The sequence below is a fragment of the Copadichromis virginalis genome, linkage group LG23 (assembly GCF_057382275.1).
Source record: "Copadichromis virginalis isolate Kocher_CV1m ecotype Utaka linkage group LG23, C_Virginalis_male_GT1.1, whole genome shotgun sequence".
Classification (NCBI taxonomy): Eukaryota; Metazoa; Chordata; class Actinopteri; order Cichliformes; family Cichlidae; genus Copadichromis; species Copadichromis virginalis.
The window spans coordinates 10040-25121 of NC_140639.1; the positions used below are offsets into that span (position 1 = coordinate 10040).

The 15082-nt window shown below is 40.3% G+C and overlaps 1 protein-coding gene across 1 annotated transcript; it reads right to left on the reverse strand.

The window, feature by feature from the left end:
- Positions 1–4895: 4895 nt before the first annotated feature.
- On the reverse strand, positions 4896–9012 carry LOC146679837 (uncharacterized). The gene is made up of 3 exons (XM_085448033.1): positions 7134–9012; positions 6743–7024; positions 4896–6247 (listed from the first exon to the last, which is right to left on the reverse strand). The coding sequence occupies exons 1-3, from the start codon at positions 7348–7350 to the stop codon at positions 5217–5219; spliced, it is 1530 nt and encodes a 509-aa protein (XP_085304159.1). The 5' UTR covers positions 7351–9012; the 3' UTR covers positions 4896–5216.
- Between the last annotated feature and the right edge of the window lie 6070 nt (positions 9013–15082).

Consider the following 15082-nt stretch of genomic DNA (forward strand, 5'->3'; position numbering starts at 1 on the left):
AATTGATTATCATGACCCTCACTAATAGCCACTTACTAAGCTAAGAGTAATGTGCAAAACCCATTAGCCAAAGTAGTATAAATATTTTAACTTTTAGCAAATCCAGCAGGTTAATTAAGTGATTTCACATCATATGTTCAAACAGCTTGTCAGTTTTTAATATATCCCATGTACGCATACTTAAGCTTTAAAAATAAAGAAAAGTGCAATGACCTGATAGATGTTTGCTGAAAATTGTGGTTTACATCAGCACCTACATTAAAATACAAAGACCCTGTTTTGTGTGAGCTGCTCGATACCATGAAGCAAGACCTCTGAACATCTCAGTTTTTACACACACACACACACACAAGTGCAAGCAAATGGTGTTTTATATGCTGTTGTCTAAAATATTATAAAATAAACCGTCTCTTTTTATATGTGGGGGGGGGGCACTCAAAAAACGGAGGGGACAGGTTGGCACCAGAACACCACAGGTCTGCCCCGAGATGAGTGTGAAAATGTGATTATCAACAAGCCCACCTGGACTTCAGTTAGGTCGCACGCTTGTCCAGAGTTCACTTTGTCTTCAAGCGTTTTAATTTAAAACATAAACTGAGGCCTACCCCAAGCTAAAAGAAGGCAGATTATGTTCTCAGATAAAGCAAGCAATGAGGGCGAAGCAGAGAAAGTACCTGCACAATACATTCACATAAATCAAAATGGAATTTCTTTGAGGACACAAACATCTGGGGAGTAAACAGCTGTTTCAATACCTAATCACAGATTGTGCTCTCTGTTTTACATGTTTTTAGTAAGGCATAATTAACTAAAAGGCTAGAGAGATGAAAGGATGCCAAGCTGATACCAGGCCTCAGTCACATGGATTGTTTCTTAAATTCTGAAATTAAGTGGACATGCAAAAAGATCTGGCACTTCATATATTAAACTGAGAAGCTGTGCTGACCCAAGAAAGCGCCCAGAAATTTGGGCAAATGTCTGCTCTGAAGTTTTTAGCCAAACCAAACTGCAGGTCAGTTTAAAGCGCAAAATTGTGCAAGTAGTCCAAACTAAACCGTTCTTGAGATGCAGAAATGTTGTCACACACAAAAATCAGACGATTGTGCCTCCAAACAAATTGCACTTACAAATGCTTGTAACATAAATGATGAAAATAGTAACTGCAAAGTTGAGACTGAACAGTGTTTCAGTTAAAGTGATAAGCTAGCCATTCAGCTGACTCATTGGTGATTGCAATGATTGCAGGTTTCATTATAGAAGAATATCAAGGAGAAGACAGATGGCAGGGAGTCAGAAACGGGGGATGGAAATGCAAGATATTGAGGACAACTTATGAGCCCAGGCGTCAGGTGTGAACAACAACAATAACTGGGCTGTATTTAGGTGTACAGATCACATGACCATCAAAAGAGCAGTGTAGGAATGAGAGAAGATCAACAGGGGAGCACACAAAGAGGTTTATGGACACAAACTGGGAAAGGTGGCATGCTCAGTTGATCAGTAGAATACCACACTAGACTTTCTTCCAGGACGGTTGAGGACCCTGTTGTGGGGGCGAAGCTTGGGTCCAATGTTCCCTCTAATTTTTCATGTGTCTGAGCGAACACACAAACTCTCTGAGCGGTCCCTTGGACCACTGTGAGCAACAGCAGGCGTGTGCACTGTGGTCACGTCAGCATTGAATCCATCCAAGTTACATGGTTTATTAAAATAATCAAATTACAACATTTAAATTTATGTTAGACTTTTTTTAATTAACTCCTTTAGCCCACTTACAACAAAAATTCAAAAAAAAATCTTGTTCATGACCTGTGTAGTATGTTAACACTATTGGAAGTAAAAATAACTTGAACTCCAATTTTGAAAACGCAACTTTCTTTTTTAAAAAAAAAAAAGAAAAAAAAAAAAAGCTCTGACTTGTATTATGAGTATGAGTCTGTGGTCTGGGAGAGAGTCCTGTAACTCTCTGTCTGCAAAATACAGTATATAATGACCAATGTTGGGCAATTAATTATATAATTACGTCTTCAAAAAAGTAACTGATCTATGCAAACAAAGTTTTTTGCAGCTGTTTACTTAAAATGCAGCCAAGGCGTTTTTTTAAATAAACATTTCAAACTATTTACAGAACAATCAGCTGTTCTGCATCAAATTTGATGCCACACAAATTATTTGTGCCACTCCAAAAATAATTTCAAATCAAAATCAAATCAAATCACTTTTATTGTCACATCACATGTGCAGGTACATTGGTACAGCACATGTGAGTGAAATTCTTGTGTGCGAGCTTCACAAGCAACAGAGTTGTGCAAAATACAATAATGTAAACAAGCAAAATACAAGAATGGCTACATCTGAAACTAATAAATATATGTACAATATATAATAGTATATGCATTTCTGGATGTGTATACTAAATATTTTTCTACGTGTGTGTGTGTGTGTGTGTGTGTGTGTGTGTGTGTGTGTGTGTGTACACATATTTTACAAATTAAATAGAGTCAACAATAAATAAAATATATAAAAATATACAGAGTTGAGACATGTGCAAAACAGTGGCGTTACTGTACAGTATGGAGTGCATAATGTTAAAGTTCCAGTAGTGAAGCTGAGGTGTCTATGAAGTGTTCAGCAGTCTGATGGCCTGATGGAAGAAGCTGTCTCTCAGTCTGCTGGTACGGGACCGGATGCTGCAGAACCTCCTTCCTGATGGAAGCAGTCTGAACAGTTTATGGCTGGGGTGACTGGAGTCCTTGATGATCCTCCCCGCTTTCCTCAGGCACTGCTTCCTGTAGATGTCTTGGAGGGAGGGAAGCTCACCTCCAATTATCCGTTCAGAGCACCGCACTACTCGCTGGAGAGCTTTGCAGTTGTAGGCGGTGCTGTTGCCATACCAGGTGGTGATGCATCCAGTGAGGATGCTCTCAATGGCACAGTGATAGAAGGTCCTGAGGATGCGGGGGCTCATGCCGAATCTTTTCAGTCTCCTGAGAAAGAAGAGGCGCTGCTGCGCCTTCTTCACTGTTTTGTTTGTGTGTACTGACCACGTAAGATCCTCAGCCAGATGTACACCAAGGAACCGGAAGCTGCTCACTCTCTCCACAGCAGCGCTGTTGATGGTGATGGGGGTGTGTACTTCTCTGCACCTCCAGAAGTCCACTATCAACTCCTTTGTCTTTGCGACGTTGAGTGTGAGATGGTTGTCTTGACACCAGTGGGTCAGGGCGCTGACCTCCTCCCTGTAAGCCGTCTCATCACTGTTGGTGATAAGACCCACCACTGTAGTGTCGTCCGCAAACTTCACAATGATGTTGGAGTTGTTAGTGGCCGTGCAGTCGTAGGTGTAGAGTGAGTACAGGAGAAGGCTCAGTACACACCCCTGTGGAGCACCAGTGTTCAGTGTGATGGGGGATGAGGTGATGCTGCCCATTCTGACCACTTGGCGTCTGTCAGACAGGAAGCTAAGGATCCAGCTGCAGAGGGAGCTGCTCAGTCCTAGATCCTGCAGTTTCCTGTCCAGCTTCGAGGGAACGATGGTATTGAATGCTGAGCTGTAATCTACAAACTGCATTCTCACATACGTGTCTCTCTTCTCCAGGTGTGACAGGGCAGTATGTAGTGTCAGGGCTATGGCATCATCAGTGGACCTGTTGTGGCGGTATGCGAACTGTAGAGGGTCCAGTGAGTCGGGTAGTGCAGAACAGATGAAGTCCCTGACCAGCTTCTCGAAGCATTTGCTTACGATGGGGGTCAGGGCTACAGGTCGCCAGTCGTTCAATGAGGAGATGGTGGAGGATTTGGGTACAGGGACGATGGTGGCCATTTTGAAGCAGGCTGGGACTACAGACAGAGAGAGGGAAAGGTTGAAGATGTGCGTGAACACTGCAGCCAGCTGAGCCGTGCATGACTTGAGGAATTTCTGTCCACTATGAGATAAAGGAGAACAACAGGAGATGTATCACTCCTGTAACACCTGTAACATTCAACAGTCGCCTCATTGTTCTGACACACACAACAAAACTATTGACTACACTACACAAGTTTTGCGCTAAATGTCTCAAATCTCTCACATTTCAATGGTTTGATTTTTGCTCACAGGCTTTTGAACGTTTTCCTTATAAAACGCAGTTTTTACTGTTTCTTTTTGCAGTAAATATAAACAGCGATAGTATTCAGGAAGAAAAACAAACATTGCATATATTTTTAGCATAACTCTGGTTTTACGTGGCCTATCAACACAATTTAAAAACTAGTATAAAGTCCACACTTTTCCATCAATTGATCTGTCTGTCCTGCTCACATCTCCAATGGTTGTACACGGTGTCATTAACGTGGTTTCACAAACACCGGTTTTAGCCTTTGCTGCATTTTTAGGTAAAAGATTGCATGTAACTTTGTTGTTTGCAAAACTTGTGGATACATTTTTAAATTAAAAATTTCTATTTGCATTTCAAGTTATGAAGATATTTTGTTAAAAATGTTTGTGGTGTTACAGTAAAAACGTAACTTTTTTTACAGCTTCACATTGCAAATGCAGAGTACTGTGACTTTGTTGTGTGGAACCGCAATGACATATTTGTTGAAAGGATTTTGCCTGACCTTGAGTTTTGGGATGATGCGATTCCTAAAGTTGAGTGTTTTTTTAGAAACAGTATACTCCCAGAAATACTGGGACAGCAAGTTACAAACATACATGTGTAATGTGATAAAAGGACGACAACATAATGACATTTTGAATATTGTTATGACCTGATGGTAGTCATGAGTTCTGGCTATTGTATTTGCTCTGACGTAGCATTAGAGCACAAATTGTCATTTAATTTTATTGTACATTTAATTGTGTCATTTAAGTGTTGTGTAACACTACACAATGATTAAATGCTATTGAGGCAGCATAATAATACATTGGTGGTTTATTTACAAGATTAGACTTTTAAACAAATAAACAAAATAGATTGCAATCCATCTCACAGTATAATACTGTACAAACTGCCAGCACAATTTGACAGTTGGAGAAAAATATTTCATTTGAAAACATTTACAGACTAATCAGGAGTCAGGACTTAGGTACTACTATTACTCTACCCTGTTCTACTTATCACCAGAGCCAAGCAGCAGATACTGGACACTACTCTTCCTCTCCACCCCCTTCTGTGAGCCGTGACAGTGACAAGACATTTAATTTTTTTTAACTGATTGATTACCACCCACCCCCCTTACTCCAGTGGGACAACAGACTCGGAGAGATTTGATAAGGCACAACAAATTACCCCAATCTTGTCGATCAATGCATGTGTCTCACCTGGCTTTGTGGACATGTTCTCTATTGGCATAGCCCTGCTCTGCAGAATTTGATATTTCCTCCTGACTAAACCTATGACTCGCTCAACATGGATACGCAAATTGGCTATTTTCCTTGTCTCTGCCACTTCATAGGCTGACAGCTGTTTTCTCCCTTTAGTGAATGCCGGTGTCTGTAGTGAAGCACAGTAAAACCCCACATTATCGCCAATATTGAACCCACGATCTGCAAGGACAATATCTCCAGGTAACAAGTTATTTAGGAGGCCACTCTCTATTGTGATCTGCTTATCGCTAACTCTCCCTCCCCAGGCAGAAGATATGTAAGTGACGTAGCCTTGGGGGGCAACACCAATCAAAAATTTTACAGTGTGATGGTGCTTGTAGTTGGACCAAGTTTGAGCTTGTGCAAGAAGATTAGATGGTCTCTCAATAAAGACTTCAAAGCAATCAACAATCACAGCCACTTTACATCCAAATGCCTGTCTGAAACTCAGTGGCATCGTAGCTTGAAGAACATGTCGCTCTGGCCACTCAATTAGGAACTCTAACCTTTTATGAAGTATGTCAATTACTTTATGCCAAACTCTAGAAGCAGTGGACAGAGAAATATTGAACCTGAAAGCTAAATCTTTCAGGGGCAGATTTAGTCTCAGCCTCAGCAAAACTAGTATGAATTGTTCAAATTTGGACAACAAAGACATAGGTCCCGAGGTGATATAGGGCTCGCACAGTTCAAAAATCTGAATTAAAACTAAGAAGTTGGGGAGCCCTGTGTAGAACTTTGTCTTGTCTTCATTTTTTTCAAAAGCCTCCTGGCTGAACTGTGTGTCCAGAGCCTTGCTCCGAAGATCAACCAGCTCTGCTGTGTTCTGTCTCAAAACATCCTCCATCTTCTCGATGTCATCCATCGTCAGCTCTGTCTGGCATCCAGCATCCGCACAGCCTGCAATATAACAGTGGGGGAGCATAATCAGCATAATAGAGGCAACCTCAATTTTTACTCATTTTCACTGTAGGAGTTTTTTTAGTGGGCTATTAGAATCTGGTGTAATGTGTTTAATTCACTATGTTAATTTAATGTAATTATTTTTTTTAATCAACAAAAAAACATGTTGCGTCTAAACAAAAAATATATTTATATGTTTCTCACCACAGAAACCTTACATTACGGATATCTTTACTTATCTGTGAAAGGAGACTGTCTGGAATCTGGCAATATAAGAACCATAGCAGTGTACAAAAACCTGTGGTGTGTGCCTGACGGTAATAAGTGCCACTTTTTCTTTTTTTCTGAATAAAATGGTATGGATTTACTCTGTGATTAAAAAAAATCACAAACATGTAATATGTAACTTGGACCATAATCATTACAGATAATGGCATCTTTTTCTCTTTGACATGATTCTTGTTTGTTTTACATCTCAGCACAATATCTTACCTGGATAAGTGAATGTCTCATTCACACTGAAGTCTTCTGGTTGTGGATTCTCAGCTGGAAGCTGCAGTTCGGGGTTCTCCACTGTCACTAGGCTCAAATCCGGGCTCTCAGCCGTCTGTTGCATATCCAAAATCGCCTCTGCACATCGATGCTGTTCTGCCTTAAGCTTCATTCTTTTCTCTCGTTTGAGAACTGATTCCGATCTGGGTTTTCGTTCGTAGCCGAGATTGACCGTCGGAGCCCAGTCCTCCGACTCGTCGTCATCCAAAGCACTTGGGCAGCCTATAGTCCCAATCAAGTCAATATTAGACTACTAACTTAAAAGCACTAAGTAAACGAGAATTTAACGACAACCTAATGCTAATAAGTTCGTTTGCAAACATAACATTACCTCTGACGAAGTGGTCGCTGCAGACACGGGCATTGGCAGACTCTGCTCCTCCCAACTGTAAACGTAAATTTAAAATCCATTTTTTCCTACGTTTTTCGGTTAGAATTTTCCATTTTTCTCCTCTTCGTTGGGCTATTTTTGGTACCCTAAAATACCGTTTATCAGTTTCTCTGGTCGACCTACTGGAGCATCCGTAAACACAACAGGACATAGGCATTTTGCGTACTGTCTGTCTGTGATTTTGCGCTTATCTTTTTCACTTGGGGTTAATTTTCTACGTAACATGAGCTGAGAAGCAGCAGCAACGCTAGGCTAATGCTAGGCTAACAAGCTGGCTAGCTAGCAAGTTCAAAACCTGGTTCTAAACTGAAAGAAGGTACAAAAACAGTTTACTTCCAAGCCAGAGTATCACGCAAAAAATCACAGAAATTATCTCTTGAGCTCAAGCTGCTCCATCTGAACCCAGGTTTGCTCAAACTAATGCAATAAAAAAATGTGGGTGCCATGAACATGCAGACTGATCTGTGCAAAGTGAGGAGGATAGCAGTGACATGGCATTTTCAAACCATATCTTTTAAAAGCCTGCACTGAGAAGCAAAATTTCTAGCTTACTTAGTTTTTCCAATTCAAGACAACTCAAATAAACTGGGTTGATCAGCTTTTTGAATAAAAACTACTGGTAACTTATTTAAACAAACTGATAAAAATTGAGTTTAGTATATCCTTACATTTTTTTAATTAAACACAATGTTAGATTTTACAGTGTACATGATAATGGAGTGCTGCTGGAATAAAATAATAAAATCTTTATGTTTCTTGGGGCTTAAATTGCAAAATGTGAACAAATGCCTAAAAACGTTCCAGAAGCTCGTCGTCCAAACTGCAGTGTAATTATAAAACAGAAAACCTCTGTTAAATAACAGAAAATGCCCTATTTAATTATTTTGTGTGGACATATTCTCAACAAAAACATTTTTATATTTCATAACACTTTACAGATATTTTTTAAAACTTTATTAATCCAGAAGGAAACTTGTGTGGTCAGCATTTACTTTATAAAACTAAATACTGAATACAAAACGTATTAATAAATAATCATTACATTGAAATTTTCTTCAGGAAATGCATTGTCTAGTTCTATAAAATCGTGAGTTTTTTTCAGGTTTAAGGCTGGCAGTTTGCTATCACACACAACACTGAATAATAATTAAATACGTGTTTTTAAATAACACAAAATTCAAGTCGTTCTTTCATAAAAGTCTTTTTTTTGTTGTTTTGCTGTGATAGAGCTCCTGACCCAGGCCAAGCTGGCTCTCTAGGAAGACAAGGAAAAACTCCCAGGTGCCAGATGATGGGAAGAAACCTCGGGAAAGTGTGCACAAATTCCACTTGACAACACAATAAAACGCAACATAGCACAAAAGGTCACGGAGGATCTCATAACAAGGACAGAGCAGGACGAATAGGACAATCACAGGAAAGGAACAAAATCACGAAAAAATTAACGGAAAGGACAAATAAGAAGGGGGTGCCATAACAATAGAAAAATAAGGATGGATAATGGAAAAGACATTACAGAAGGAGGTGCCAGAAAAATAATAAAAACAAAAAAAGCCTAAGCTAACACAGGACAAACATTAAAGATACTGAACAAAAAAACCCCCAATAAAACAGAAATCCCAAGAGTGGGAGGAGACACAGCACACTATAAAAGGAGGGGCAGAGAAGAGTTTCTTCATTTTAATTTGGCCAGCGACGCATGTGCACACCCTGAAGAAGGCACAGCCCAGCCGAAATGTAGCTACAGCCATGCGTCAGCGCTAAAAAGTGTTTTTGCTTGTTGTTTTAGTTTGTTATTTTTGGGGGGGGGGGGGTTTCTTTTGATGTTTTTTTCATTTACATATTGATTTACTGGCCTAAAAATTGGAATATCATAAATTTATAACCTAAAAATTGGATAATTTATGGATAAAAACAGTTTAAAAGCCTAAAAATTGGAATTAAAAATGACACAGACTAAATTCATTGAGAAATCAAATTTTATTAAAACACAGTTAGAAACCTAAAAAAACAGGACAAATAAAACACAACTTTGGTAAAATTAAACATAATTTGGTACTTACCTGAACCTGAAAAAGAAAAGGACGGTACTTACCTCAATTCGGACCTGGGGATTGCCGGATACGGTAGATGGGATGGCGGGTCTCGGGAAGGGTCATGGTGCGGAGCGTGCACCTACTCCTGCCCTCCTTGTGCAGGGAGGAATTTCCATTCCCCTAACCTAACCCACCCTAATAGCGATGGGATTTCCGGCTCTTTTTAGAGATCCGGCTCTTTTGGTTGGGCTCACTAAAAAGAGCCGGCTCTTTCGGCTCCAAACCGGCTCTTCGGGTTGTTTTGTTGCTTTAATTAATTTATTATTAACAATAATATAAAATTATGCACAAAAGGAATTACTAGCGTAAAAAAAAGTGGTTTTATTCATATATGTTTATATATAAATATATGCGGTGGCCCCTAGAGACAAAACACGTACAAACTTCAAAACACATTTCTAGCATGAACTGAACTTCCAAAGCAGAGCTACTAGATCACTTAAATTACACAATTAAAAGCATGTGTGTATTGTTTGTGTATTTATACACACGCACTCATATATATCCAAATAATTAAAAAAAAAAGTTCATTTACCTGTTACTACCACACACCAAATCCGGTCGTTGGTACTTGCTGGCTTGTGTAGCCACTAGGTAACAAAAGCTCAACACTGCGCCCAGCATCCTGGAGCACTTCTGTTGTCTTTTGTACGTGTTTTGAGTTTTTACGTGCTTCAGAGTTTTTACGTGCTTCAGAGTTTTTACGTGTTTTGGAGTTTGTATGTGCTTCAGAGTTCATACGTGATTTGAAGTTTGTATGTGCTTTGTCTGTAGGGGCAACCGTAAATATACTTTTTATTCACTTCACATAAAATGTAATAAATAAATCATATAATACAAAAATCAAATATTCACATTTCAACTTTTAACTATTTAAATTTTCAGCTTTTTCCTTTTACAAATTTAAAGTGAAACAACACAAAACACTGCAAACCACAAAACAATTAAATATAGATTAAAATATGAAAACAAAAAGAAGATGCATATTCTGCTGTCTTTTCTGTGGTTTTCCTGCTCTGTGAATAGAGGGAGACAAGATGAAGTATACTTCTAATGGCCTATTCCAATTGGTGGTAATACATCATAAGAATTGAGGAAAGGTGGTGTTGATGGAGACTCTGGGGAAGGCCTTCGTCTGCCAGGGTGTTTTGGAGCCACTTGAATAAATTTAGTTTGCACTGGAGGTGGACGAGGTTTAATCTGTGGAAAGATCTGAGACGGAGTCGGAGTCTCCCCATAACATCTCCCCATCACGCCTCTATGGACCAACGGTGCGAGCTTTTGTCCTTTCTGTTTTTCTAATTTAAGCTGGAGTTGAACGTCTTTCACTCTAGATTTTAGATGACCTATCTCTTTTTCTTCATTGCCAGCTTTTCTGATCATCTGGTTCACTGGTCCAATGAGCTCCTGTTTTTGTTTGAATAAAGCGTATTCGGAAGACTTTACCATATCATTGTACTGCTTTTTAAATGATTCCAGCTCCCGTGTTTTATCTAGTAAAGCTGCATCTAGATCCTTGCATCTGGTACGTAGACAGTTCAGCTGTTTTTCAAGAAACTCCTTCGTTGTTCCAACAAAGGGGGTGCCTTCCACTCCGTCTACGTATTTCTTTTTCAAGTAGTGGAACATATCCCTAAATTCCACCTTTTCTTTTCCTCTCAAGTGACCTGCATGTGGAAATGCCTTTTCAAAGGACAAAACGCACTGGCACAATTCCTCTTGGAAGTAGCGCTCTTTCTTCTCCAGCCAATTCACTTTGGATATAAATCTTTCCCGTTGCTTTTTTGTGGAGCGCAGTTTCTCTTCCAGCGCCACCTTTTCAGCCAGTGCCTGATTGTGTGCCGCTTTTACTTTGTGCCGGTCCACTGCTGTCTTTCTGTGGTTTTCCTGCTCTGTGCTTAGGGCCTTTTTGACGTCTTCAATTTTCTTTTTCAAAGAATCAACTTCGTCTTCAAGCATAGCCTTCATTTTCTTTTCCAAGGCCAGAGCTCTAATATTACTCTGGCATTTCTGCTTGATCGCCATATTCTGGGCCTTTTGGTCGTCTATCACTTTGCCCATTTGACCTTTCTCCTCTGTTAATTCTTTCATGTTTTTAACCATAAATTCATTTTCGTCTTGTAACTGTGTATTATGCCACAAAACACCGTCAATCCAACACTGCGAGGATTGACGTTCTTCCTCGCGTTCCTTAACCGCATTGACGGTCACACCTCTACTATTTTTTACTGCCGTCTGCAGCTTTTCTATTTTGGAGTCATACATGTTGATCACCTCTTCTAACTTCCTGTCTGCAGCATTTGCTTTGTTTTCCAGTTTTTTAGTATTTTCCTGGTAAAACTGCTGCATCTTATTTTTTTCCTCTTTGTGGCGTTTCAATAATAATTCAACAACTTGGCTGTTGTGAAATTGCTGACGTGCCACCTTTTCTTTCTCTGTTTCCAGCAGTCCTTGCAGGACTTGGACTTCGTCCTCGTGTTTTTCTTTAAGCTCAGCCAGAGTTTTCTCCGTCTCTGCGCGGAACTTTACCAGAGCTTCGTGGTCATCTTTTATCGAGTCCAACCTGTCTGCGATGTTTGTCCTGTCATCCAAGACCGAACCCAGCAGCTTATTATTCTGCAAAAGTTCATTGTTTTCTTTTGTTAGATCCTCGATCCGTTTCTTATTGACTGTATGCAGGTTTTTGAAGTAGTCAAGCTCAGTTTTGAGCTTTTCAACCTCGTCGATCATTGGCTGCAGTCTTTGCTCGAACTGTCTGGCATATGTTTCTTTTTCTTTTTCACTTTTTTTAACCATTGTTTTCGAGAAATTAACATTTCTGTCTTTGTTAGCTTTCGAACTCATTTCTGCTTTTTTATGTGCTGTATCACTCCAACAAAACGATAGCTTAATGAATTCCCTTTGACAGCTGTCCTCTATTTATAGACTTGAACATCAAAGGATGAAAGGACTGTCACTATGACATCACCACGTTCTGTGACGTAACAGGGCTTTGGAGCGTGATGTCACGGGGGTGGGCGTGGAAAGGATTTTGGGGGTCTAAACAAAGCGTGTCTTTTTTTTTTAAAACTTTATTTAACAAACAATGAGTATACAACATACGAACAGATGAAGTATACAACAGAACATGAACACAAAAAGCCAAGGGTGAAAGAAAAAGGTAACAATTATAAGAATACACGCAAAAATTCACATACATATATTGTTGTGAGAGCCTTTTTGTTGGTGCAGTCTGATATTGATTGTATGTGCATGTGCACATCCTTAAAATAATGACAGAAATATGGTGTTTTGTTAGTAAACTTACATTTATGGATAAAAAATTTAGCTAAAAGTATTAAGAAATTTATCATAAAAAACATTTCTCATACTTCTTGGGGAACTTAAAGAAACAGAATAAAACATTTTCCCATCGTAAAGAAAACTCCCTTAAAATATGGACAATAACAAAGCTGCTAAATTCCTTCCAGAATCTCTGTGTAAAAGAACAGTACCAAAAAAGATGTGTCACCGTTTCTGGATGATCCCCACAGAAAGTACAATTAGTATTTATGTCCCTTTTGAATTTGACCATGTAGTGACTGGCTGGATAACATGTATGTCGAATTTTAAAAGAGACTTCTTTCACCTTATTTACAATCAAATATTTATGGGGGACCATCCAGACTGTCTTCCGCTTGATATCTGGAACACTGATTGGAAAATTATATAGTGCAATAAAGTCGTTGTAAGTAAGTAGTTGTCCCTCTTTACTAACCAGCTGAGCCACCAATAGGATCCCATTTTGGAGCCAAGTTTCCAGGAAAAGTGATTTATTTTTCTATAAAATATCTCTGTTGTTCCAGATAAGGTATTTGTGAGGTGAGAAGTTGTGTTTATAAATGAGGGTCCACGCTAAGAGGACCTGCTTATGGAAGGATGAAAGCTTTACAGGGACTTTCTCAACATTGTAATTACAATTTCAAATAAAAGTAAAGCCACCAAAACGAGAGAAAATGTGGTATGGTATAAAGTTCCAGATAGAGGTAGGGTTTTAAGAAAATGTTTGGCCCAATTAATTTTGAAAGTGTTATTTAAAGTAGAAAAGTCTAAGACGTTAAGCCCACCTGATTCGTACTTATTCATCACAACAGTTTTTCTAATATAGTGCGTACGGTTTTTCCATATAAAATTAAAGAGCATACGGTCAATATCTTTACTACTTTTCTTATCCAGATGTAAGGAGAGAGCAGCATATGTTCATCGGGATATCCCTTCAGCTTTAGTAATTAACACTCTACCTTTCAAAGACAAGTCCCTTGTTCCAAGATGGCGCCGCCGCGTATGGATGCCCCGGTGCTTCAGTGCGTTACTTCTGTTTTGTTTTTGTGCATAACTTCTGTGTCTGGGCACTCCTCTGGATATTCTTACACTAGAGAAGAGCTTCTTAACTACAGGACTACAACACCTGTGGATTTACTTCCAATATTTGTCGCATCTGCGGCAGATTTACTGCAGACTCTGATCAGGAAAGTGAGACGCCGAAAGCGAGGAAAGCGAGCCGGCGCACTCGTGCGTCTGAGGAGACGCGGACTGCGAACTGCTCTTCCTGGGATCTTCCTTTCCAACGTACGCTCACTCAGGAATGAGATGGACGAGCTGGCCCTGATGAGAAGCATGAACAGAGACGTTGCCTCCTCCTGTGTCTTGTGTTTTACGGAGTCGTGGCTCTGTGAGGACATCCCGGACAGCGCGCTCAAGCTGGAGGGCTTTCATCTGCTGCGCGCGGACCGGCAGGCCTCTCTCTCTGGTAAGACCACAGGTGGACGTGTCTGCTTCTACATTAATAGTGGCTGGTGCACAGATGTAACAGTGATTGCTCAGCACTGCTCTTCCTCTCTGGAATACCTTTTTATTCACTGCAAACCGTTTTATTCTCCGCGGGAGTTTGCTTCATTCATCTTGGCCGCTGTTTACATCCCGCCAGATGCGGATGCGCAGGCAGCTCAGTGCGCACTCGCGGAGCAGATACTGCACATGGAGCGGACATTCCCGGACTCTCTCATCATTGCTCTTGGGGACTTTTACAACACCCCCCTCCTCACCCCACACAAAAGAGGATTTCACACCACCTCCTCCCACCACAACCCTTCATATTCATGAAGCAGATGCGAGGAAGCAGTTTAAGAGTCTGAATGCTCGGAAAGCTCCCGGCCCAGACGGTGTGTCTCGTCTACTGGACGCAGCCGGAGGGTTCACTTGGTTGTTTGCTCTCAATAGAAGCTGAGCGCGTCTCCGTGTCTGTGCTGGTAAACGATACTGAGTCCCAGTGCTCAGTAAACTGTACACCTGACCGTTATTCTCCCACTGAATCCGGTGTGTCCACGGTCCAACACGTGCTCAACACGATGGTGCTGACCGGTGCCCAAACACACCAGAACACCAAATAAGTAAAATAACACAAACACGAACTTCTCCATGGCTCGTCGGGATGGCAACTGCTCCAAAAGTGACACATGAAATAGGCTGACATTTGAGTTTGACACGGGAGGTGAGGGGGTGTTTTGAATATGCTTGACTCCGTCACGAGGTTGCGCACAGCATCACCGGCAAGGGGGCTTGGTTTGAGAGGTTTTTGGCATCTGTGATGTGATTTACAACCATCCACCCATGTACAGCAAGAAGCCGCACTCACAACCGTGGGCATCAGCAAGTTGGTGAAATTTAAACAAAACAAAACAGCATTCCATCTGAAACTCTCTTATTGTACCCAAAATACAAATTTTAGTGATTACATGTGGCTTCATTAATTAT

Coding starts and splice junctions, on each gene's coding strand:
- LOC146679837 (XM_085448033.1), bottom strand. CDS start 7,350: ATGCCTATGTCCTGTTGTGTTTACGGATGCTCCAGTAGGTCGACCAGA. Junction 7,025..7,133: donor CAGCGACCACTTCGTCAGAG/GTAATGTTATGT, acceptor TTGGGACTATAG/GCTGCCCAAGTGCTTTGGAT. Junction 6,248..6,742: donor TGAGACATTCACTTATCCAG/GTAAGATATTGT, acceptor GTTATATTGCAG/GCTGTGCGGATGCTGGATGC.